General features: G+C 43.1%; 1 protein-coding gene across 2 annotated transcripts in view; it reads right to left on the reverse strand.

Annotated features, from left to right (window-relative positions):
• The window catches only part of OSMR (oncostatin M receptor), a 51,891-nt gene that overhangs the window by 15,969 nt on the left and 9,052 nt on the right, over nucleotides 1–26,870 (reverse strand). The window contains exons 4-13 of one of the 2 annotated variants that reach the window (XM_077936414.1): nucleotides 19,476–19,518; nucleotides 17,292–17,370; nucleotides 16,200–16,405; nucleotides 13,094–13,253; nucleotides 10,136–10,390; nucleotides 9,130–9,262; nucleotides 7,806–7,954; nucleotides 5,132–5,271; nucleotides 2,838–3,003; nucleotides 1,597–1,673 (exon numbers count right to left, since the gene is read on the reverse strand). In XM_077936414.1, the coding sequence (XP_077792540.1) occupies nucleotides 1,597–1,673; nucleotides 2,838–3,003; nucleotides 5,132–5,271; nucleotides 7,806–7,954; nucleotides 9,130–9,262; nucleotides 10,136–10,390; nucleotides 13,094–13,253; nucleotides 16,200–16,405; nucleotides 17,292–17,361 (1,356 nt within the window). In that variant the 5' untranslated portion in view covers nucleotides 17,362–17,370; nucleotides 19,476–19,518. The remainder of the gene's footprint in view (nucleotides 1–1,596; nucleotides 1,674–2,837; nucleotides 3,004–5,131; nucleotides 5,272–7,805; nucleotides 7,955–9,129; nucleotides 9,263–10,135; nucleotides 10,391–13,093; nucleotides 13,254–16,199; nucleotides 16,406–17,291; nucleotides 17,371–19,475; nucleotides 19,519–26,870) is intronic. The other variant, XM_077936415.1, reaches the window with a different exon arrangement.

Below are 26,870 nucleotides of genomic sequence, written 5' to 3' on the forward strand. Positions count from 1 at the left end.
CAGTTTTTCTTTTTGTATTTTTGTCTTGAGAAATCAGAAGCTGCCAGTTGACAGCTGCATGCAGGGTGAAGCGACAAGACCAGTGAGTCAACTGGGCAGGCAGATTCTGGAACAACGACTCTCTTGCATAATGGCTTTTGAGTCTTTTTATTTTTGAAAGGGGAAAAAAAAACACCCGTCTATATAAACCCCCTGCCCATTATCAGGGAACATGGTTCCATCCTGTTCTTTGAAACCCAACAGCTCAAGTTGGAGAAAATTCCAAGGCTGTGTACACACACCTGTTTAACTCTGCACCCAGTGTGTTCCCATTGCTGGTTTGGAAACTGGTGTTCACACAACGTTGACCAGAATCCGTACCGATCTTATTATAATGATCCTGCTGTTATTTTTCTTATTATTTATTGAATTTATATACCGCCCTATACCTGGAGGTCTCAGGGCGGTTCACAGAATAAAATCGAAATAAAATCGAAACTACAAAATATATAATCAAAATAAAAAACAACAACCAATAACCCTTCCGCTCCCCCAAAAAACCCACATTTTAAAAGGGCATAGGGTTTTAAAGGGAATTGTTCCTAATTAATTACTGTGTTTTGATGTGCTTCCCCGCTAAACCAGATTCAATCCAAATTAAGAAAACGAATGACATTGAAGCCTTGAAAGCTGGTCAAGTGTACACAGCCTGAGTCAACCTATTTATCCAACTACCCCAGAACCAACATTGGTTTTCGAGGACTGAAGGCAGAGATTTTTCTCATTCCCTGCTACTGGATCCTTTTAACTGGAAATGGCAGGGATTAAACCTGGGACCCTCCACATGCAAAGCATGGTCCCCACCTAACTATTGTCTCTCCCCAGTGAGAGCTCCCAAGCTCCCATTGTGGAATTCTGGATATATGGACAGCAGAGCACTAAGGGGGCAAGAAGATTTGCTTAGACTGGTGAAGCCTCCTGGCCAAGCTTACCTATCCGTTCCTTTTGCTAGGGAGCTACATTTTGTCAGGATCAAAGGTTCTTCTGACACTCCAGTTAACAAACTCCTTAAAAAATATACTAGTAATTTCCCAGGGAGCCTCACACAATCAAACAGTAACAGAATAATGATTTGTAATGCACAATGTATATGTGAAGTAAAGGTAAAGGTAAAGGGACCCCTGACCATTAGGTCCAGTCGTGACTGACTCTGGGGTTGCGGCGCTGATCTCTCTTTATTGGCTGAGGGAGCCGGCGTACAGCTTCCGGGTCATGTGGCCAGCATGACTAAGCCGCTTCTGGCGAACCAGAGCAGTGCACGGAAACGCCGTTTACCTTCCCGCTGGAGTGGTACCTATTTATCTACTTGCACTTTGACGTGCTTTCGAACTGCTAGGTTGGCAGAAGCAGGGGCCGAGCAACGGGAGCTCACCCTGTCGCGGGGATTCAAACCACCAACCTTCTGATCGGCAAGCCCTAGGCTCAGTGGTTTAGACCACAGCGCCACCCACATCCTTTATCTAAAACAAATAGTCTAAGCCTTGCAGTTTTTAGTTATTAGCAGTGGAAGGGGTGAAATCTCTCATCATCACTGGCTGCATGACCAGAAAGACTTACCTTCCAGAATATCGTTATGTTACAGTTCTCCAAACACGAGTTGATGTCTCTCCAAATATCCATTTGCCCTGATGGAGCTGTAAACCAAAGCACATATAACAGGTTTATACACTGTGGAATGAAGCTCATATTATAACACCCAGGTAGGAAAAATAGCTGAACGAGGCTTCTTTGTCACTAGCTTCAACAACAGATCCTAAACCTCTTGGTAGTCTGTGCAGGAATAAACTTGAGTGCTGGTTCAGACACACACCTTATAGAATTAGTACCTGGGAACTATTACGAGTATTCTAGATGACCCAGTGGAGGAAGAGGGAGAGCAAAAACCTTGCTGTCACTGCTGCATTATGAGGTCCATGTGGAAGATTTGCAGTCAAATCTAACATTGCTAGTTAGTATGTGAAGGAGTTAAGAATCACGGAGTTCTAAATTGCTAGACCAGGCTCAGTGATGTCACATCCCCTCTTCTCCTGGAAGGAAGGAAGGAAGGAAGGAAGGAAGGAAGGAAGGAAGGAAGGAAGGAAGGAAGGAAGGAAGGAAGGAAGGAAGGAAGGAAGGAAGGCTTGTTTCCTATTCTTGCTCTCTCTCTCTCTCTCTCTCTCTCTCTCTCTCTCTCTCTCTCTCTCCCTCCCTCCCTCCCTCCCTCCCTCCCTCCCTCCCTCCCTCCCCTACATATTTCTACCCAATAATGTTCATGCCTGCATTTGCTCATTGTGGCTGCTTAAGGCAATGCATGACTATAAGTATATTTTAAACTTACTTCAGTGTGTGGTTTGTTTCACTGCAAAACAGCTTCATGCAGCTGAACACATTATTAAAAGAAGGTTAAATGACCTATTCCTATGCTTCTTTAATCTGCCTAACGATAGGATTTAAGCTCTGCTACTAGGGCTCTTTATGTGCTAGCCCCCATGGTTTTAAAACAGGTACCAGCCATTATTTTGCTTTGTTAGTTAACCCATACAAGTGGGTCTGTGGAAGATTAAATACATTTACTGTATCTTCTTCCCAATGCCCATCATAGGAAGAAAGAGAGGGGGAGATTGGGGAGGAGTGGGTCTTCTACTCCACACGTTTTTTATTCTTTTGCCATTTTTCATTCTGCACATTCAAAAAGTGAAAAAGTTCCCTTTTGAGCATTTCCCCACAATTTTTGTAAGATGTGGGCAAACAGCATCCTGCAGAAGAGGATTATAAACCTGGTCACCCCAAACTTCTTCCCCACAACATGAAATCCTTACCAGTTTCATTTGTTGGGATAGTTTTACTTTCGCTCCATTTGCTCCATTTCCAAAAATGTCTAGCAGCACCACAGCGTACTTTTAACGTGTAGTTTGTAGACGGCTGCAACCCATCCAGGATAATTTGGGGGTGTGAATCTTTACTGTACTGAACTATAACCATTTTCTGCAAAACATGAACATTAAACATGTTTAGGGTCAAACTACAGCTTTCTATTGTTAAAAACCTTTAAAGGTAAAGGTACCCCTGCCCATACTGGCCAGTCTTGACAGACTCTGGGGTTGTGTGCCCATCTCACTCAAGAGGCCGGGGACCAGCGCTGTCCGGAGACACTTCCGGGTCACGTGGCCAGCGTGACAAAGCTGCATTTGGCGAGCCAGCGCAGCACACGGAACACCGTTTACCTTCCCGCTTGGTAAGCGGTCCCTATTTATCTACTTGCACCCGGTGGTGCTTTCGAACTGCTAGGTTGGCAGGCGCTGGGACCGAGCAGCGGGAGCGCACCCCGCCGCGGGGATTCGAACCGCCGACCTTTCGATCGGCAAGCCCTAGGCACTGAGGCTTTTACCCACAGCGCCACCCGCGTCCCTGGGTAAAAACCTTTAGTTGCATTTAAAATAACATGTTATGCAATACATCCATCCACATTAGAAACTAATAAGATGCAGAACTGGGCTATATCAAAACGAATCAAGTTTCAACCAGTACTTTTGTGTTAGATCACACACTCCAACACTGGTCAGCAAGGAGTCCTAAGCTAGATCTGGCTAATGGTGGGACCTTTGTTTATAACATGGCTGTGATGTTGGTTTTCAATCTATATATTTCACAGGGTCTTTAAGGATAGAAGACTTGCTACGATTATGCGTGCTTATTTGCTTTGGTTGAAAGTACCAACTTTTTGTGCTGACAGCTTTAACAATGAATGCTATAATCACATCCATGATTACATGGAAGCCAGCCCAACTCAATATAGTAGTCTCATTCACACATCATAATCAACATTGGCTGGTCCATTGGGGCAAATGAGGCACTGCTCCACCAACCTCACTTTGTCCTCAGGCAGCCTGCCTGACTTCTTTTTTTGCACCCAGTCCTGGCTATCGGCTTCTTCTTCCTTAGGCTCAGCATTGCCATTGAGGAACTAAGTTGGGAGGAGGATGGGAGCAGAACTAGAATTAGTTGGCTTTGCTTGACGTTGACTGTGGCTCCACCTATTTCTGTCCTACTGGTCACAATGGGCATCCGTCACACCACCGATCACACCCGCCCTCCACTGTAGCTTGTTGTGAGAATGCAGGACCACTGTGGCTAGTTCAGGAGAAACAAACAACCAGGAAGCCAATAACATAGCTAGGCATCAGGTTGTGGTTTGTTTCAAGGGAAACAAGGCCCAACCGCACATTTGGAAGTGACAGCAAATCAAATTTCATGGGCTATCATGGATCTTTTGGTTGAGATTCCTGCATTGATTAGATGACGTTTGGTGTTCCTTCCAACTCTACAATTCTGTGATTTTATTTTGTTTCTATACTGCTTTTATATTTTAAAGAAAAGAGGCGAAATCTCCCCTGTTGGTTCAGGGGAGAAGTGGCAGAATAACTCATTTGCTGTAAGCCATAAACCATGGCTTCCCAAAAACTTGGGAACAAGTGTTTTCCTTTGTAAGCACTATATGCCACAGTTCTGTGGAATAAGATCTTGACACGCAGGGGTCCCTTCAGGAGCTGAAAGTTTTGTGCCACATTTTAAAAAAATAAAATACCGGTACTTTGCTTTTGCAGACTAATCTGTCTATTCTTTTTTTTTTTTTAACCATTGCATTTCACACAGAATACGGCAAGGACCATAGCACTGTCAATGTTAAATTTAAAGCATAACAAATATAAAGAAAGAAAACCAAAACAAGTCTGTGGAATGGATGTGAGTAGGACCTTGACCAATACATTGTTACAAATTCTTGCTTTCCCAACCACAGCTGCTTATGTGTAGACAAGGGGACTTAAGTTATTTTCTTTTTTTTTACAACCATGTACAATAAAACAACACAACGTTTCATAAAACTTGCATGCCTCTGATCCTTTTTTAAAAAGTGTACATTTTGTAAGTAAGCTTTTCCTTTAGCGCTAGTTTCCATACTTCTTAAAACAATCATGCAAAAGATTGCCGTCTAGTGTTTTCTAAGCTCTCCGCATTCACTAAAGGTTGAGCAATTAACAGGAAAGCCACAAATGTTATGAATCTGAAAAAGACCACCACACATTTCTTTGTGCTAATCATGTTTGCTTCTTACCTGTTCCCCATCACGAGAAGCGCCATGAATTTCACATAACAGCGACAGGGCTTCGCTTATTTCATTTATCTGCCATTGTAACTGGATGGTAGTAGCGTTTGTATAACCTGCAAGGAGTTTGTAGGGGGCTGCAGGATGAACTAGTTTGAAAGGGAGAAAGAAAAATGTACACTTCTGTAAGAGCAATTCAGTGAATTTGGACAGTAAAAAATGTGCAATAATAACTCTGAATTATTTCAGGATAGTTTCATCGAATACCATGATAAAAACTGGAGATGCCTCTGCTGCAGTTTGTAATCTGCCTTGGAACATAAATTCAGATAAGAGGAAGTGAGAGTGCTACTGCTGCTATTTATAAATACAGTGTCTTTTTCTAAAAAAAAATGTTTAGGGGTACTCTCATTTTCCTACTCACATTGAAATACTGCCCCTCAATGAAGCCAAACTGAGATTCATAAAATGTTTAGGGGTATGTGTCCCCCCAGAAAAAAAGCACCGTATAAATAAATATATGCTAGTAGATACTTGGTGGGTAGGTCTTCTTGTCTCAGTTGTATTTTGGTTCTGCTAGTAGCCATTATAGTCCCTATATGTTAATTGTTTTAGTTCTATGTTACTGTTTTCAGAAGGATAGCTTATCAAATTGTTCTGTGCTGTCACAACAGCTTTTTTGTGTTATCTGCTTGTGATATTTGTACAATGTTGTAAGCTGCTCCAATATTTCTTTGAAATATGGAGCAGTATACAAATCCTTGAAATAAAAAAGGCCTAGTTATAAACTCTGGCAGCTCAAAATGCTTGCCCCAAATCCAAGCTGAACATTGCAACACACAAACATGCCACACACAGACTTCTTCTCCAGCACAATTTTTAATTCAAGAAAAGTAAAAAGTCAACTAATTCCCCCTCTCTCTCAGCACCAACCTGTTTTTGCTAAAGAGATGGGACAAGGGAAGAAAATAAGGTCTCCCTTGCTCATCTCAAATGCCAACAGGGCACTGAGCCAAGTTTCCCAAAAGTCCTGCTGTGTTTCCCAACATCCCCGGCATCGGGTTCACAGCTATAGCAGTACCAAAGAGGGAGAAGGGAGAAATGAGAGAGAGCAGGAGAACTAAGGTGAGGGGGCGAGCAGGAGATATGTGCATTGATCAGAGCATTTAGTTGCTATTTTTGTCCATGAGTGCCAGTCTCAATCCAAATCAAGCCTGGGGGAAACTGGTGCTTTCTGTATCCATATCTATGGCTAATCTCCCTTGCATAATATTGGGTGGACCATCCCTTACAACAACAAAAGCCCACCCCACCAATAACCTGGAAAAGATCCTTCTGAAGGTCATGTCAACATTCATTGTTAATATAAATGATATGCCTTGACTATTATTTTATTCATTCAGCAGCTAAATGTAGTTCACCCTACAGGCAACTGGTGGGAAAATTCCATATTGTTCTTGTTTTGCACTCCGCTTAAATTCTGGAGGCAATTAAGTTGTGTATCAGGCCAATGGCACATCTGTTCTCATATCAGGCCAATGGCACGATCCTGTTCTCATAGCAGCCAACCTGTAAGGAAAGAGCAGCAGGAAATTTGGAGCTGGATCTTGATCACATACTGAAACTGGGAAATACCAAGGGGGCAACGCAGTGCATTGCAAGCACTGCCATCTCATGGGTTAAAATTAACACAAGCATTTAGCTTGGCCTTATCTCACTGGTAGAGCACCTGCACTGCATGCAGAAGATCCCAGCTTCAAACCAGAGCATCTCCAAGTAGCCCTTCTGAAACCCTGGGGAACCAATGCTCTTCAGGATAGACAATATTGAACTAGATGGACTTGGTGCTCAGCAGAAGGCAGCTTTCTGTGTTCCTACTTCTTCTGCTTCCATTGGTAGCAGTAGGAATATCATCCTCTTATCACTTGGGAGCAAACAGAACAGGGTAAAAGGGGGCTATTTGCTGAGATTTACCAATCTGGATTAAAAAGCAGAGACATCACCTTGCCAACAAAGGTCCGTATATTTAAAGCCATGGTTTTCCCAGTAGTGATGTATGGAAGTGAGAGCTGGACCATAAAGAAGGCTGATCGCCAAAGATTTGATGCTTTTGAATTATGGTGCTGGAGGAGACCCTTGAGAGTCCCATGGACTGCAAGAAGATCAAACCTATCCATTCTGAAGGAAATCAGCCCTGAGTGCTCACTGGAAGGACAGATCATGAAGCTGAGGCTCCAATACTTTGGCCACCTCATGAGAAGAGAAGACTCCCTGGAAAAGACCCTGATGTTGGGAAAGATTGAGGGCACAAGGAGAAGGGAACGAAAGAGGATGAGATGGTTGGACAGTGTTCTCGAAGCTACAAACATGAGTCTGACCAAACTGTGGGAGGCAGTGGAAGTGCCTGGCGTGCTCTGGTCCATGGGGTCATGAAGAGTTGGACACGACTAAACAACTAAACAACTAAACAACAGCAACCAATCTGGAATTTCAGCTTGCCCAGAATTCTCTTTGTGGAAAAGAACTGGATCACCTAAGAGTTCATTTTACCCACTTGGGGATGTCAGGGTGTAGCTTAAATTTTTGTTTCATGTTTTGCCCCAGCTGCAACATGCAGGAGCCTATTCTTTATTTTCAGATGGTGGTAGTAGGTGTAACACTGATAGAGAAAATAAACTCTTACCTCTGTGGGCTACATCAACAGTAAGATTGATAAGTTTCTCTCCAATGCAATTTCTGGATGTCAGTATTAAATTGTATATGGTTTGCTTGCCAATCTTGAATGAACAGGATGGGGAAGAGATCGAGCTGCAATACGTTTCATTGGAAGAACTTTCGAGACATGGTGATTGACGTTTCGGAGGGGAAGAAAAGAGAGTTTATTGTTCTTCCATCAGAAATAGAATATTAGAGAATATTTGGACCATAATAGAAGTGGAAATCAAGGTTTAAAAAAAATGCATACATTTCTCCCACCCACCACCCACACCACCCCCAGTAGGGCATGTTGAATTTTTCAACTTTCAAATTCCAAAAATGAGGGGAGCTGAAATGTTGTAACTTTACCTGAGATTTCAAAAGATATTTTAGTTGAATTAATATAATTTAGTTTTGCTTGGTAAGTAAAATGTCTGTAAAAATGCATAGAAATCATTAAAAATGATTGCCAAGTACTTGCAGTTTATTATTATTATTATTATTATTATTATTAAGCATTATTTGACATTTTCAGAAGGTAAAATTAAAATTATTTGGTTTTTCGAAAGCAGTTTATGTGCTTCTTCTTCAAACGTAGACTTACCAAGCTAAATGTTGTCCAATCACAAAAAGAATAGCAGAGTGGAATTCCTCACACTCAAAAACATATTTTAAAGTCCCCTCACTTAAGAAGTTTGCAAAAATTAAGTTTCACCCCCTAAAATGACACACCCTACCACCTCCACAACAAATTCCTAGTTAGCACTAACTAGGTTTCCAGCGTGACCAATAGTCAGGGCTGATGGGGATGGTATATTAACATCATCTGGAGGGCTATAGCACTTACTGATCAGCACTTACTGTTCCCAACCATAACACTGCGGAAAGCCATCTAATTAGACTTTAATTTGATTTTGACCTTTTTTAGGAGGTAATTTAATTATTGTTTGATTTTATATTAATGTTATATATTTGATGTTAGCCGCCCCACCCTGAGTCTGACTTCGGCCGGGGAGGGTGGGATATAAATAAAAGGTGGTGGTGGTTGTTGTTGTTGTTGTTGTTGTTGTTGTTGTTGTTGTTGTTGTTAGCCCCTCCACAAAGGTAAAGTGTTTCCTCTACCTAAGTTCTGTGTGCAAATAATCCATTTGATCCAACCCTCTGGTCATCTTCCAGGACACTTTCTGTCCCTGTAATTCATTTCGTCAACAACTCATTTCCTCAAAAAAAGGTATACTATGATGGCTGGCATAACTGTTGTCACTTCCTAAGGAACTCTCCTGTCAGGATCAGGGTTTCAGAACACTTACCCATCAGACAAGGTGAAGCTTGCTGGACATAGCAACTCAGCATCCATATATTTAGCACTAGGGTGCCAGGTACACTCTAAGTTAATCATGTCTTCTGTTTTGCAGGCTAAGTCTTTGGGTTTATCAGGCTGGTCTGTTGAAACAAGACTGGGTTATAATGTTTTCCTCTTTCATTTCATTCTTTCAACCACCTTTGAAAACAATTACTCTTAGGGTCAGCTGTGAGCACACCATCAACTGACTACCAATTTTGCAGATCAAATCAATCTGATCTGATATTTTTGCCACCTTTGATAGAGCCGGTCATGGTGACTTTCAGGATATTCATTTATTAGGAAAATTTATATCATATCTTTCTACTTTGCAAACTTTCACTCAAGGTGGCTAATAATGTCCAAAGAACAGCAGTATTTTTAAAGCTGAAAACTGCATGGCAAATTATTAAAACACCCAATTCAGGCCCAAAAAACATGGGGAATTAAAAAGCACGTGTGAACAAAACTCATCACCAGATGTAGGAACTTAACAAGACATGGGGCACAGACTGAGGTGTGACCACATAAACAACTCTCTCATTCTCCCAACTTAACCTAGCACCCACCCACACGTATCAGGATATGGAGAAGGGCCTCTCCATATCTTGAGGTGCGTGAAGAACGGAAGGAGGCAGTCCTTTGGAAAGAGGGTGAGGAACGTCAAATGTCTCTCCCCCTGGTCTTCATCTGGCCCACAGGACTCTCCTCAGGCCAGGCACATCAGTGGTCCTTCTCAAGTTCCCTTATGAGATAGAATGTCCCCTTGAACTGTGATAAGGCCTCTTGCTCAGAAGATAAAGAGAAGCTCTGGTCAGGAGGGAAGAAGGTTCCTCACCCCTGCTTTAGGACACAAGCTTCTCTTCAGATATTCCTGTAACAAAACTTCATGAACCTGGCCAGGAAGTATAAAAAGCTGCTCAGATGGACCCAATCCCCTCCCTCAATGGAAACACCAAATATTTTCTGCTTACTGGTCACAAAGAGAGATGCACTTTCGGAATCACACTGGATAGTGTAGCCAAGTCTCTTGGAACGGGGAACATTTTTCAAAGTAACGAATACTCTTCGTTGCAGTCCAACGTTCATCTGCTTATCACCAAAATAAAAATTCGGTACACTCTTGTTTTCCGCCCCAATGCAGCAATACTTGACGTCAGAACCCATTTCAACGAACTTATTACCCTCTGGCCATAAGAAATGCCAGCGAATGTTTACGACATCCATCCCTGAACAAAGAAACGGGGGGGGGGGGGGAGAGAGAGAGAGAGATGCTTGTACATATAATTGTGACAATGAAACAGGCACCCTTTGAGGCATTCCAGCCCCACTCCGTAAATTAAGAGTTTTAATTTAAAAATAAAAAAATAGTTTCCAGGGCAACAATTCCCACCAGAGAATAAACACAACAAACACAATGAGGCTTACTTCTGAAGAAGTATTATGGGATTACGTTTCATTCATTGTAACTAGAACTCACTGTACATTTGTGTGTGTGACTTCATCACCACCTCAAAGGCTTCTTTCTATGAAAGCTCACGCTGTTAAGTACATAGGACAGTCCTAAAAGTTCTACATGGCTCTGAGCTTTTTGCGGTAAGAAACCAAACAACAAACCATCTGGAAGTTGTTGTTTCATCTCAAAAGTTGTCTCAGAAGTTTCCTTGATATCTATTGGGGGGTTGGGGAGAAGAGATTACACCCATGTTGTTCCTGGCATCCATCTGTCTCAGGAGACAATGGAGTGCGCCTCTGGGGGTGAAGTAAAACCACTGGGGAATCACGGCGCCTGCTGTGGCTGCAGGGACAAGAAACTCGTAACTGCTGCCTCCTGCATTGTTTTGCTTGCATTAGCAGAATCGAAGTGACCTCTCCTACACAAATCGGGAGTGGAGTCCCTAAGACAGTTGGATGGCGCCTTGTACACCTCCTTCTGGCAACTCCTGCAGCCAAGCTGGTACCAAATGTATTGCTCTGCTTTCCTTTGGACCACATCAGTGAGGCTGAGAGGGGGGTCATTGTCTGAGCAACCCAGGACCTCTGCTCACTGTCTAGGCTTGCGCATGGGGAGGTCACGTTCAGTTTCACTTCACCTCCAGATGTGCATTCCATTCCCTCTCTAGACAGACAGATGCCAACAACATACAGTGATACCTCGGGTTACATACGTTTCAGGTTACATACATTTCAGGTTACAGACTCTGCTAACCCAGAAATAGTACCTCAGGTTAAGAACTTTGCTTCAGGATCAGAACAGAAATAGGGCTCCGGCGGCACGGCAGCAGCGGGAGGCCCCATTAGCTAAAGTGGTGCTTCAGGTTAAGAACAGTTTCAGGTTAAGAACGGACCTCCGGAACGAATTAAGTACTTAACCCGAGGTACCACTGTAATGGATTTAATAGCTTTATATATGAAATTTCTGCAATGATTGTTTTTGTTGTTGATGTTTTCATTCTTAGATTGCTTTGAGATATCTTATATGAAGCAGCTCATAAATGGAAAAAATAAAGAAATATAAAGGCAATAAAGTGTTGCCATGTGCACTATAGTTATTTAGCTAGTGCCTTGGTACTCTACAGTACACAATAAGTTAAGTCTAAACCTCAGGGGGGTTTCCCACTTTATTGTTAGTGTTGTGGAGGCAGTGGAGGGATGTGGAGAAAGCAGAGGAAGAATATATATGCATTTTAGTTATACTAATTTAGGCATTCTGTTTTGGAATTAGGGAGTTGTGTCAAAGGCGTCATGGAAAACGAGGGTTTTGATGATGGATTTGAAAGAAGAGTGAAAGCTGGCATAAGTTGAGCTGACTGCAATTTCCTGTATTTCCTGCTACTTACCTGGTAATTATTTTTATAAGTATTTTGTGAAGAAACACCCACTGATCCCATGAATAGAAAGTGCATGTGGTAACGAAATCTTTGTTCCATTTAAAGGGGAACACAGAATGATGAGGCACCATTTTTGAGCCATTATGGTTTTGCTGTTTCTATAAAAATAGAGTATTTTCATTCCAAAGCTACATAGTCCTAGGGATGGAAGCAGTGTCAGAAGGAAAATGAATTGATATGGATTATATATCTGTGTGTGTTTGTGTGTAACTTGGTACTAATGTAACATTTCTACATGCAACTGTATGTAATTTTTACATTTAAGCTGTTGTTGCTTCAGTTTTCTGTACACCGCTTAGAGATATTTTCAGTATATTGAGCAGTAAAGAAATTAAATCATCAAGCAAGCAAGCAAGGGAGCAAGCAGATAAGATAGGTTCTGTTTGCTCTTAATGCAAATCGAACACATCAACACTTCCCAAAAGGACATAAAAATGAAGCACAAAATTCTTTCAAAATTCTTCCAAAATCTTTTAAAATTCACACTTCCTCAGATTCTGTAATGCTGTTCTCCAACAAAAAGGTAAAGGTAAAGGGACCCCTGACCATTAGGTCCAGTCGTGACCGACTCTGGGATTGCAGCAAGCTTTATTGGCTGAGGGAGACGGAGTACAGCTTCCGGGTCATGTGGCCAGCATGACTAAACCACTTCTGGCGAACCAGAGCAGCGCATGGAAATGCCGTTTACCTTCCTGCCGGAGCGGTACCTATTTATCTACTTGCACTTTGATGTGCTTTTGAACTGCTAGGTTGGCAGGAGCTGGGACCGAGCAACGGGAGCTCACCCCGTCACGGGGATTCGAACCGCCGACCTTCTGATCAGCAAGTCCTAGGCTCTGTGGTTTCACCCACAGCGCCACCCGCATCCCTCTCCAACAAAACGTTGTGTAAATAAGCATATATTTGGAGCAACTGCTTTCAAAAACGGCCTTGGTATTGGCCAGGCTATAGGCTCTCTGTCCTTGCATTCAACAGTGGTAATACAGTTCCCCCAATGGGCATTTTGCTCTTTCCTACTTAAAGGTGACAATGTTTGCTCACCATCTGCTATCTTCCATGGGCTCCAGTCGCTCCAAACTTCAGAAAACCTCACCGTGCTCCTGATCCTTACTGCATGAGCCACACATTCCAAGGGTATTTTGGAAGTCCAGTTCCATTGCAGATGTCTATTTGTTTTACTGACAGTGGTCGTATAATTCTCCTAAAAAGCAGGCAATTGAAAAAGAAAACAGCAAGGCAATATATATTGAATAATTAGGGACAACTCCTATCAGTAGAGCATGAGACTCTTAATCTCATGGTTGTGGGTTTGAGCCCCATGTTGGGTGCAAGATTCCTGCACTGCAGGGGGTTGGACTAGATCAGGGCAGTCCAACCTTTCAGACAAAATGGGTCTGAAAAGAGTACTTTGACACAGAACCCACAGGCTGGACAATACATGGTTGCACAACAGGGGAGGCAGCAAGGCCAATATTTAAAGCCCACTCCAGCCCCCAGCCCTTGCGCAGCCTTCCCAAAGAGATTGAGAAGGAGGTGCAAGGCTCTGGCATTGTCCTAGAGTCCTCCCACCTCCTTCCCAAAGCAGGGAAAGCACTAACTAGGCACTAACTAAGACGGTGGGGCACTCTAGGACTCTGTCAGAACCCTCACACCGCCTTCCCCAAACCCAGTGCCTCATCTACCTGTGGGGGAACATCAAATGTTGCCAAGAGCTGCCCAAAATGACATTGAGGGCTGCGTGTGGCCCTTGGACCACGAGTTGGACCACTATGGACTAGATGATCCTTATGGTCCCTTCCAACTCTCAAATTCTATAGATTATACCCTTTAGCTTATGAAATGTGCAGGCATCTGTATATGTGGAGGAGTGACCGCTCTAAAAATAATAATCATAGGGCTGTCTCCAATGTTGCATGAGCAGAACTCAAGCTCGCACAACAGATCTTTCCTTATTCTTCCTCCTCATCCTCTGCGGAAGAAGAAGAAGAAGAAGAGTTTGGATTTGATATCCCGCCTTTCACTCCCTTTAAGGAGTCTCAAAGCGGCTAACATTCTCCTTTCCCTTCCTCCCCCACAACAAACACTCTGTGAGGTGAGTGGGGCTGAGAGACTTCAAAGAAGTGTGGCTAGCCCAAGGTCACCCAGCAGCTGCATGTGGAGGAGCGGGGAAGCGAACCCGGTTTCCCAGATTACGAGACTACGGCTCTTAACCACTACACCACACTGGCTCATCCCTCCAAGAGATCAGGGAGACCTACCACAACATTTTTAGCTGTGTTGCATGAGGTTGCAGTGCCGTGAGAGGAGGTGTCTACTGAACTTAAACATTGGCTTAAGATTCCTCCACTCAATTCCGGGCAATTCCTCCCTCTCTCACTGCAGCCCCATGTGACACAGACCACACTATTCAACAGGTCTCCCTACAACATTCCAGAAAGTCTTTCTAGTTTATTTATTTATTTGTTGAATTTATATCCCACCTTTGGCCTCCATGGAGCTCAGCGTGTCTTCCATGGTTCTTCCCCCTCCTCATTTAATTCCCACAACAACCCTGTGACGTAGATTAGGCTAAGAGGCAGTGACTGGCCCAAGGTCACTCAGTGAACTTCCTTGGTTTTCTTGGTTAGTCACTTTTGGTGAAAGAGAACACTGGATCGCGGACTAAACGAATAAGCCTGAATCATTTCCAGACTTCCAAGTAAATGCACCACATACATCAGTGGTGCCTTTTCAGTTTTCTGACTTTTGCAAAATGTGCCTGGGAATTGGCAACGTTCACATACGAGTTGAGGCAGTCGCTAATTTTGGACATTCAATAAAACTTACGTAAGACCAATACGTTGAAAGCTACCTCCGCTAATATCAGCTCGGTTTAGCAACTCGGTCAAAGATCTAGTCACACCCACCCACCCACACGACTTATCTCTTACGTTCCACTTGTTTTCAGTTAGATAGGTTAGGCAGATAATACTTTCTACTTTGTCAGATTAAATGATAGCTTGAAGTGTGTGTTAAGTGTATTCAATATACCTTAAATTTCTGTAACAAAATCCACTAGATTTGCTTGACACCTCAGCATTCCATTTATTGCTGGACTATTGAACACTGGGATCTACTTTTAAAAGGACTAAACATTAGCTTAAATACTGAATTATTTTGATTATTTTAAACAACTTTATTCACAAAACTTACAGCCCATGCTTGATTATGTGCTAACAAAATCCAAGGAGAAATTGACAATGCCTTACAGACCTGGGGTTTGTTTGTTGGTTTGTTTGTTTGTTTGTTTTAAAAAAATTGTACACAGCTGATAGCAATTTCAAATGGGGGTTCTGTTGCTAACCCCTGCATGCAGAAGTGCTCCCTGCCCCATGACACTCCTCTCCCCATTACAGCCTTTTCATGCTGTGTTGATTGACAGTTTCGGGTCACTTCTGGGTTCAGTGCAATGCGCATGTGGGTCTTTTGGACGCGCATTAATCAGCCATTGCCTGAATGTGAAAGCTTTGTTGTTCCTCAAGAGCAAATGAGGAAGGCAATTCTTTCATAAATATGCCTTCATATCCCAGAAAATAAGACTAGAGAAAAGATACTACAGTGGTACCTCCGATTGCAAACAGGAACTGTTCCGGAGGTCCGGCTGGAACCTGAGGTTTTCGCAACTGGAGGAGAAGCAGTAGACCGCTTCTGCGCATGTGTGCGTGACAGTAAACCGCTTCTGAGCATGCACGTGTGGTGAAACACTTCTGGGTTTGCCGCTTTTGCAACCCGAAGTTTACGTTAACCTAACGTAAGCCAAGGTGCTACTGTATTTAATTCTATGATTCAGCCCTTTTGCATTTACAATTCTGGGTACTTACAGCAGTTTAAGGAACTGGCTAAGTATTGTGGCAGGCATTAAGAATCCTGGGTTTCAACTCAACATAGAACAATAACTTTCCCCAGCCTATATTCAAATGTTTTGCTTTTTCTAATGCAGCCTGGTAAGTGTATTTTGAATAACTTGCATAGAAGAGAACACATATGTATGTGGCTTATCTTCATAGGAAAATAGGAAGCCATCTTAAACTGAGCCAGACCATTGATCCATCTAGCCCAGTATTAACTACACTGATGGGCAAAAGTTCTAGGCCTTTCCCACCTATACCTGGAGAGGCCAGGGTCTGGGAATTTCACGAAAAGTTGGGAAGTCAATAATCTTCTCTTCGGTTCGCTTGACTTGGATATTAAAAACAAGATCTGTTTCAGGGTAATATGCTTCAGAATCATCGCCAACATGCCATTTCACTGACAGCTGCTGAAGACGAATGTTCATGGAAATCTCAAGGTTTCTAGGTTGAAACAGATTACGATCTAAGGGAGAAAAGAAAAGACTCACTGACACTTCAGGATCTGCTGAACAATCTTTAGGGTAACATTTACCCAAGAATAGTTCCATCAACGGTGGCGTAGCATATACAGTGGTACCTCGAGTTACATACACTTCAGGTTAAATATGCTTTAGGTTACAGACTCTGCTATCCCAGAAATAGTACCGCAGGTTAAGAACTTTGCTTCAGGATGAGAACAGAAATCGTGCTCCGGTGGCATGGCGGCAGCAGGAGGCCCCATTAGCTAAAGTGGTGCTTCAGGTTAAGAACAGTTTCAGGTTAAGAACGGACCTCCGGAATGAATTAAGTACTTAACCCGAGGTACCACTGTAACCTGGTACTTCTGCATTGTGTAAAATAACTAAAAATCCCTGCACTTAAGGGCACAGATACCTAGAAAATGTACCTCATTTGGCCTGAAAATATGCTTTACAGTGCAATTATTACTTGTCTACTCAGAAGTGTGCTCCATTGAATATAGTGGTACCTCAGTTTACAAACTTAATCCGTTCCGGAAGTCCGTTCTTAAACCGAAACCTTTCTTAAACCAAGGCACACTTTCCCTAATGAGGCCTCCCGCCGCCGGTGCCCTTCCACCAATTGGCTTCCGTTCTTAGACCGAGGCACAGTTCTCAAACTGGGACACTATTTCCGGTTTTGTGGAGTTTGTAAACCAAATCATTCTTAAACCGGACTGTTCTTAAACCAAGGTACTACTGTACTATGGTACATACTTGTAAATACTACCAGTTTTCTTTTTAAAAGCAGGAAATTACCAATCCCAGTTGGTACACACACTCAAACACACATTGTTGCCTTGCTATATATGTACTATTTTTTTCCAAGGAAACAAGCATTCATATACATACCTTGATTTTCAAACAGGCCAGAATGCAATACTACATAGAGAACTACCATCTGAAGCACCAAACGCTCCATTGGTTATACCTGAAAGAAACGAGCAATACATTTCTTTTGGGTAAATCCTCTGTTTGGAATCACATTCAACAACCCCAAATTAATTTTCAAACAATGTAATAAAATAATAATAGTAGATATGAACCGCTGTCTGATCCTCTTGGACAGAAATAGGGTAGTCTCTGGGCTAATCTTGACCCTCCAGAGATCCAAACTGGCTTGGCAATTTTTATTTTTATTTTAAGCCAGACGCACCCACCAATCAAGTGATGTCACCTGTCAATCATATGGTTCATTGCCACACCTTACCAGGGCAGCGCTGCAATTGATTTGCTCAGTCAAGCCTCCCTGAAAGAGACTTTCCCCTCAGACAGTTTTCAATTAGGAGCCAGAATATCTGTTGCTAGGGAGTTGTTTAAGGAGTCTCTGGCTACTGTGAGCAAATGAATCAACTGCTGGATCACGCCAGTGGCACAACTGTAATTGAAAACTAATTATTACAGAATGAAGCGGCCATGTTGAGAAACCTTAGTTCACTATCATCCAGGCAGAATGCATAATAATATAATTCCAAGGATGTCAGCAAGCAGGACTTTATATCTATAAAAGCCACTGAATAAAATTTTTCGCCCTATAGGGTGCACCGGCCCATAGGGCGCACCTAGTTTTTTTTGGGGGGGGGGGGAATAAAGAAAAAAAAATTATTTCCCCTCCAGGCACGGGGCTGGGGTGGGGGAAGCCCGAGCTTCCCCTGACCCCAGCCCCCAGAACAGGCTGCTATCCACAAGCCGTGGGAGCCCGGTGGGAACTCCCGTGGGCTTCCAAGGCTTCCGGATAGCTTCCTGAAGTCTGGAGAGCAAGAGGGGTCGGTGCGCATTGCATTCGCCCCATAGGACGCACACACATTTCCCCTTCATTTTTGGAGGGGGAAAAGTGCGTCCTATAGGGTATCTGATATTGCTTTTTTTAAAAAAAATAATGTGGTATTTATCTCGTTGTGTATGCTTTTTAAATTGAGGTTGAAACCAACTTTTCCCTGCTTTACTGTATGTGGTAAACTGCAGGATTCCTTTATGCTAAGCTTCAACCCAACCTAATTCATGTGTCCTGCACTAACACAGAGATCAGAATGCAGCTCTTGGTCAGACAGCAGAATTCTCTGGGTTTAGTAACACAGTTTTGGTTCCAAAAACAGACACATAAAAATACAATTACTGGAATACCGTATAGCCCCCCATTTTAGGGAGAAATGAGTACAAAGTGTATATTGACTAGTTAAATGGGGTTTGACAGCTCATTAGCACAGATGGGCTCGTCATGCCCTTACTTCTGCCAAAAGACCAATATTGATTCACTGGGAAGATAATACTTTTGGCCCCCTTGGATCATTGGATAGAAGATATAACAACTCTTGCAGACTATGAATGGATTGCTTTTAGACACAGATTGTGTATGGATAAATATGATGATGACTTGGAATGCATTTGTAAAAATTATAATGACTTGTAAATAAATGTATCGGGACGCGGGTGGCGCTGTGGGTTAAACCACAGAGCCTAGGACTTGCTGATCAGAAGGTCAGTGGTTCGAATCCCCACGACGGGGTGAGCTCCCATTGCTCAGTCCCTGCTCCTGCCAACCTAGCAGTTCGAAAGCACGTCAAAGTGCAAGTAGATAAATAGGTACCACTCCAGCGGGAAGGTAAACGGCATTTCCATGTGCTGCTCTGGTTCACCAGAAGCGGCTTAGTCATGCTGGCTGCAGGACCTGGAAGCTGTACGCCGGCTCCCTCGGCCAATAAAGCAAGATGAGTGCCACAACCCCAGAGTCAGCCACAACTGGACCTAATGGTCAGGGGTCCCTTTACCTTTAAATAAATGTATACTGTCTGGAATAATAGCATTACAGTGGTACCTCCGGTTGCAAACAGGATCTGTTCTGGAGGTCTGGCCACATCCCGAGGAATTCGCAACCAGAGGACCACTTCTGCGCATGCGCACATGGTGAAACCCGAAAAAATATTTCCGGGTTTGCCACATTCGCATCCCAAAGTCTACATATCCAGAGGGATATGTAAGTGGAGGTACGACTATGCTTATATACACATTATCTTATTGTACCACAGTTTCACACACCTTTTTCTTTTTAAAATTTCTTTCCGTTTTAATTTCTTGTGCCCTGAAAAAATTCAGTAAAATATAAGTATTCATTTCACAGATAGAACAAGAACAGTTTGCAGTCCTAAACTGGCATTTGGCAAATATTTCCCTGATATAACTTCAACAGTAATGTAGCAGTGTTTTGTTTTTGCTGTGACTGTTCTTGTTTTTATGAATGTCTAATGAATGTCTAGTGTTCTAAAAGCTATCCAAATACTTTTTCTAAAAATCAGTCATCATAGAGAATGTGGAGGAAGGAAGGTTCCTATGCACAAACAAAGATGCAATACCCTTACAGAGCTTTTGTTCTGGAATGCTTTGTTTCCCTTCAGGTAAAAGTAAACCACAAAACCCTTATGCGTGCACTTAATGCATAGCAGATTATGTTGGAGCTCCACTAGATTTCAACGTTTAATGGGCTGCTGTGTGATAGATTCCAGTAAGGACAAGGAAGGAGCAGCCAAATCTATTTGTTATTTGTTTCAGTGCCAGATGTGTCAAATAGCACATGCATATAAATCACCCATTGGATGCAAATCAGAATGGTCAGCCAGCAAAGTAAGGTTCAACATTAAGATACAGCATCCCATCTTCTGAATTGGTCGTGCTGATGGAAGTTAATGAAATGTCTGCCAACATCAGCCTGTACTGGAAATGATAAGACAGTACGGAATACCCGGCAAGCATCCCAAAAAAATTGGGACATCTCATTTTTTATCGTGAAAGAACAGGGGCCATTTGGGTTGCTGTGATCTCACATGATTTTTCAGTGTGATCACACACACACACACCATGGGGAAAGTGTTTTCTCGGGGTCTGTGATCTCCCATGGCAACCCCAAAACATGTGTTTTGGGGCATCATGCCTGGGAAAGCACTTTTTGGGGATTGGGGGAACCACCGTGAGAGATCACGCAAGGCCATGGCAACTGAAATGGTCCCTGTCCTCTCACAATAAAAAACGTGAAGATGGTGTCCAGGATTATGGATTCAAAATGTTATGGTAGGGTATAGTATGGTAGAGTGGCTAGAGCACTGGTGGGGGACCTGTCACCCTCCAGTTGTAGTTGGACTCCCAAATAGCATGGTCAATGGTCAGGTATGATGTGAGTTGTAGTTCAGAAATGTCAAGAGGGCCACAATTTTCCCATTCCTGAGCTAGACTTGAGAACCAGGACCAGGGAGACTTGGTTTCAAATTACTACTCAGGTGCGATGTGGAGTGGTACCTCGGGTTAAGTACTTAATTCGTTCCGGAGGTCCGTACTTAACCTGAAACTGTTCTTAACCTGAAGCACCACTTTAGTTAATGGGGGCTTCCGCTGCTGTTGCACCGCCGCCGCCGCATGATTTCTGTTCTCATCCTGAAGCAAAGTTCTTAACCTGAAGCTGACTAATGTGGGGGAGGGAGACAGTGCTCCTGAAGGTAGGAGTCTATCAATTGATGAAGATGATCATCCAAATGTCATAGACCGAATGGAGCAAAGAGCATGCAGACCTAGTGGTGGGAGGAAAAAATCCTTAAATAAGAGACACGGGGGAATGATTAATGGACTTCAATGTCTGTACACTAATGCGCAAAGCATGGGAAATAAACAAGATGAGCTTGAGCTCCTGGTACAGCAAACTAAATATGACATAATAGGAATCACTGAAACCTGGTGGGATAAATCCCACGATTGGAATGTAATAATGGAGGGATACAATCTATTTCAAAGAAACAGACCAGACAAGAAAGGAGGAGGAGTGGCGTTATATGTCAGGGATGTGTATACCTGTGAAGAGATCCAAGATTTAGAACCTCAAAGCCAAAGTGAGAGCATTTGGGTGAAAATTAAGGGAGAGAAGAATAACAGTGACCTCATTGTGGGAGTTTACTATAGATCCCCAAGCCAAACGGAGGACATAGATGATGCCTTCCTGGAACAGATGGCCAAGCATGCAAAAGGAAGGGAGATAGTAGTAATGGGGGACTTCAATTACCCGGATATTTGTTGGATGTCAAACTCAGCCAAGAGCATAAGGTCAAACAGATTCCTCACTGGCCTTGCAGACAACTTCATTGTCCAGAAAGTGGGAGAAGCAACAAGAGGAACAGCCATTTTAGATCTGGTCCTAACCAATGTTGAGGACCTGGTTAGTGGGGTAGAAGTGGAAGGATCATTAGGCGCGAGTGATCATGCTCTTCTGAAGTTTACTATACAGCGGAAAGGAGCAGCCAAGCATACTAGGACTCAATTTCTCGACTTTAAGAAAGCCGACTTCATAAAGCTTAGGGAAGTGCTGGGTGAGATCCCATGGACAGTAATACTAAAAGGAAAGGGAGTTCAAGATGGCTGGGAGTTTGTTAAGAGGGAGATAGTAAAAGCACAACTTCAGGCAATACCAATGAGACGGAAACATGGAAGGTGCCTAAAGAAGCCAGGGTGGCTATCTAAAGAACTTTTAACTGAGTTAAGATTAAAAAAGGATGTGTACAAAAAATGGAAAAGGGGGGAAACCACCAAAGAGGAATTCAAACAAATAGCCAGCACGTGTAGACACAAAGTCAGAAAAGCTAAAGCACAAAATGAACTCAGGCTTGCTAGAGAGGTTAAAAGCAACAAAAAAGGCTTTTATGGGTATGTTCGTAGCAAAAGGAAGAACAAAGAAACCGTGGGGTCACTCAGAGGAGAAGATGGTGAAATGCAAACAGGGGACACAGAAAGGGCTGAACTCCTCAATGCTTTCTTTGCCTCAGTCTTCTCCGATAAAGAAAACAATGCCCGACCTGAAGAATTTGGAGCAAATGATTCAGCAGAGGAAACACAACCCAGAATAACTAAGGAGATAGTACAAGAATACTTGGCTAGTCTAGATGTATTCAAGTCTCCAGGGCCAGATGAACTGCATCCAAGAGTATTAAAAGAACTGGCAGATGTGATTTCAGAACCACTGGCAGTCATCTTTGAGAATTCCTGGAGAACAGGCGAAGTCCCCGCAGACTGGAGGAGGGCAAATGTTGTCCCTATTTTCAAAAAGGGGGAAAGAGAGGACCCAAATAATTACCGCCCAGTCAGTCTGACATCAATACCAGGGAAGATTCTGGAGCAGATCATTAAGCAAACAGTCTGTGAGCACCTAGAAAGGAATGCTGTGATCACCAATAGTCAGCATGGATTTCTGAAAAATAAGTCATGTCAGACTAACCTGATCTCGTTTTTTGACAGAATTACAAGCCTGGTAGATGAAGGGAACACAGTGGATGCAGTCTACCTTGATTTCAGCAAGGCATTTGACAAGGTGCCCCATGATATTCTTGTAAAGAAGCTGGTAAAATGCGGTCTTGACTATGCTACCACTCAGTGGATTTGTAACTGGCTGACTGACCGAACCCAAAGGGTGCTCATCAATGGTTCCTCTTCATCCTGGAGAAGAGTGACTAGTGGGGTGCCACAGGGTTCTGTCTTGGGCCCGGTCTTATTCAACATCTTTATCAACGACTTGGATGATGGACTCAAGGGCATCCTGATCAAATTTGCAGATGACACCAAACTGGGAGGGGTGACTAACACCCCAGAGGACAGGATCACACTTCAAAACGACCTTGACAGATTAGAGAACTGTGCCAAAACAAACAAGATGAATTTTAACAGGGAGAAATGTAAAGTATTGCACTTGGGCAAAAAAAATGAGAGGCACAAATACAAGATGGGGGACACCTGGCTTGAGAGCAGTACATGTGAAAAGGATCTAGGAGTCTTGGTTGACCACAAACTTGACATGAGCCAACAATGTGACGCGGCAGCTAAAAAAGCCAATGCAATTCTGGGCCTCATCAATAGGAGTATAGCATCTAGATCAAGGGAAGTAATAGTGCCACTGTATTCTGCTCTGGTCAGACCTCACCTGGAGTACTGTGTCCAGTTCTGGGCACCACAGTTCAAGAAGGACACTGACAAACTCGAACGTGTCCAGAGGAGGGCAACCAAAATGGTCAAAGGCCTGGAAACGATGCCTTATGAGGAACGGCTAAGGGAGCTGGGCATGTTTAGCCTGGAGAAGAGGAGGTTACGGGGTGATATGATAGCCATGTACAAATATATAAAAGGATGTCACATAGAGGAGGGAGAAAGGCTGTTTTCTGCTGCTCCAGAGAAGCGGACACGGAGCAATGGATCCAAACTACAAGAAAGAAGATTCCACCTAAACATTAGGAAGAACTTCCTGACAGTAAGAGCTGTTCGACAGTGGAATTTGCTGCCAAGGAGTGTGGTGGAGTCTCCTTCTTTGGAGGTCTTTAAGCAGAGGCTTGACAACCATACGTCAGGAGTGCTCTGATGGTGTTTCCTGCTTGGCAGGGGGTTGGACTCGATGGCCCCTGTGGTCTCTTCCAACTCTATGATTCTATGATTCTATGATTCTATGAAGCACTATTTCTGGCTTAGCAGAGTCTGTAACCTGAAGCATATGTAACCTGAAGCATATGTAACCCGAGGTACCACTGTATAGTGCTCACTCTCTCTCAAGCCCACCCAACAGGTTTTTGAAACTAGGAGAAGCCAGCATGCAGCACCCTGAGCTTTTGGAAGCTAAGATGGAATGTGATAGCTGCAAACATAAAGGTAAAGGGACCCCTGACCATTAGGTCCAGTCGTGGCTGACTCTGGGGTTGCGGCGCTCATCTCGCTCTATAGGCCGAGGGAGCCAGAATACAGCTTCCGGGTCATGTGACCAGCATGACTAAGCCGCTTCTGGCGAACCAGAGCAGCGCATGGAAATGCCGTTTACCTTCCCACCACTTTGGTCCCACCGTTTACCTTCCCAGCACTTTGACGTGCTTTTGAACTGCTAGGTTGGCAAACATATTCACTATTTTTTCAGTGCATACCATAGCTCTCTATATTTACAGCACTTTGATGTTTCCACAGATGTTGCAACAGTTAAGCAGCTTCCTTTATTACTATGCCACTGCACTGATTTACAATAATGCGATAAATGTTGCAATAAATGTTGCAATAAAACGAAACCATGCATTTTAAAGAAATGGGATGTAGCAGGATTACAAAACCACACAGCTACATGTTTGATTAGTACACAGTCAGCCTCTGTCTATTTTACTGGTCAAGGGCATTATTAGGGACCGTCCCCAGGTCTTTTATGCTGGACCCCAAGCCCCAATGCACCTTTCCACCCTCTTTTAAAATCTTTGCTTACAGCTGAGCACAATGAAAAGCACTATGCTGATGAAAGTCCAGCCAGCCACCAGCTTAATTTGCCCAGAGGCATCTATAAATATAAGTTAGCACATACAAATGTGCATCAGAGCCCGCGGCAGCCTTTGATTAACTGTTGGGTAAGGCTGATAAGGGACGCGGGTGGCACTGTGGGTTAAACCACAGAGCCTAGGACTTGCCGATCAGAAGGTCGGTGGTTTGAATCACCGTGATGGGGTGAGCTCCCGTTGCTCGGTCCCTGCTCCTGCCAACCTAGCAGTTTGAAAGCACGTCAAAGTGCAAGTAGATAAATAGGTACCACTCCGACGGGAAGGTAAACGGCATTTCTGTGCGCTGCTCTGGTTCGCCAGAAGCGGCTTAGTCATGCTGGCCACATGACCCGGAAGCTGTACGCCAGCTCCCTTGGCCAATAAAGTGAGATGAGCACCACAACCCCAGAGTCAGCCACGATTGGACCTAATGGTCAGGGGTCCCTTTACCTTTAAGGCTGATTTGACCACGACCCCTGTCCCCTATGTAGATCTTCACTCACTCCCTTGTTCCCAGTGTAGGTCTTTCTTTTCCTGCGGTAGATTGCCACTCACCCCTTCTTCCCTGGTGTATGCAGGGGCACCATTTTGTGGGTTTGCCTTAGGTGCAAAAATGTATTGGGCCGGCCCTGGTCATGGGTATGTATCACATGTCCCTTTGATTCCCTAGCAATGCCCGTTACCAATGCACAACCAGGGGTTGTGTGAATCAGAACATCTGGGTGGGAGTCTAAGTTAATGTGGTCATATGACCCACCCAGGCATTTTTGCACAGAAGTTACTCCACCAGAATCCCAAATCATCATCCCATAACCAAAGATACTGCGGTGGGTGTCACCCATGGAGGTTGTAGCAGTGAAAAAAAGGAACACAGAAACAGTATGGGCCATGTATCAACAACTACTAACGGAAGGAGAGGGTGAGATAAGATTAAAACCCTATGAGGAGATTAGCAGATACTGCAATAGCTGGTTGCAATACCACCAAGTAGTTCACAGATTTAATCAGGATAAAAAGAAAGGCTTTGAAGAAAAAGTGTCAAAATTGCAAAGTGAATTAATACAACCTAAAAAAAAAGACCATCTCTAAAATGTATAACTTGCTGTTAGAGTGGGAATTGGAGGATGAAATAACCAAAGAAGTAATGATAAAGTGAGCAAAGGATTTTGGTCATAGAGTCCAATTGGAAAATTGGGAAAGGTTGTGGAAGGTGCATATCAATTTCTAAGCCTGTTATACGATAAAAGAGAGAGAATATGATGAAAATGTTTTACCGCTGGTACCTCACTCCGGAAAAAAATGGCTAGGTTTTACAAAAAGCAGTCAAACTTATGCTGGAGATGTAAGAGGGAGGTGGGAACCTTTTATCATACATGGTTGGGATGTAAAATTGTAAGGAAATTTTGGAACGAGGTATATGAGGAGCTGAAAAAATTATTCAAGACTTCATTTGCCAAAAAGCCAGACACTTTTTTGTTAGGCCTAATATCAAATGACATTCCCAGAGATAAGAAAAATTCCTTTACAGCAGCAGCCAGAATTGCAAAGAACTGGAAGGGGGAGAAAATACCATCATTGTTAAAATGGCAAAGTAAACTCTGTGAGTTTGTGGAAATGGCAAAATTGATGGTAACTATTAGAGGCCATTCAAAATCAGACAATAATTAAAGAGTGGAAGGGAGTGAAGGAATATATGGAAAAATATGGTTCCGGAACTGGAACATTAATAGAGAACGTGTAAAACGTGCAGGGGTAAGCAAGGAAATAATAAAAGAATCAATTGAACAATGATTAAATTATAACAACACAACAAGATGGAAGTAGTAAAAAAAAAATTGAGATCACACATGGGTGAAGGGGAACGGGGGGTATAGGGGAATTTGAAATATTATTTATAATATAAAAGCTTTAACATAAAAATTTTAAATTTGTTGTATTTGTATACAGCAAAGAGAAGTTTAGAGTAATATTTTAAACAATCATCATCATCATCCTATAACACGCACACACATTCATGCACACTCTTTCTAAGGCCACATTGCTTTGCATCCCCAAGTACGAGCACAATCAATACAGTTTCTTCTACTTATGCAAAATTCATTCTAAGCACCTGCCTTACCAGGATGTG

This window comes from Podarcis muralis, chromosome 11, assembly GCF_964188315.1.
Source record: "Podarcis muralis chromosome 11, rPodMur119.hap1.1, whole genome shotgun sequence".
In the NCBI taxonomy this organism is placed as follows: Eukaryota; Metazoa; Chordata; class Lepidosauria; order Squamata; family Lacertidae; genus Podarcis; species Podarcis muralis.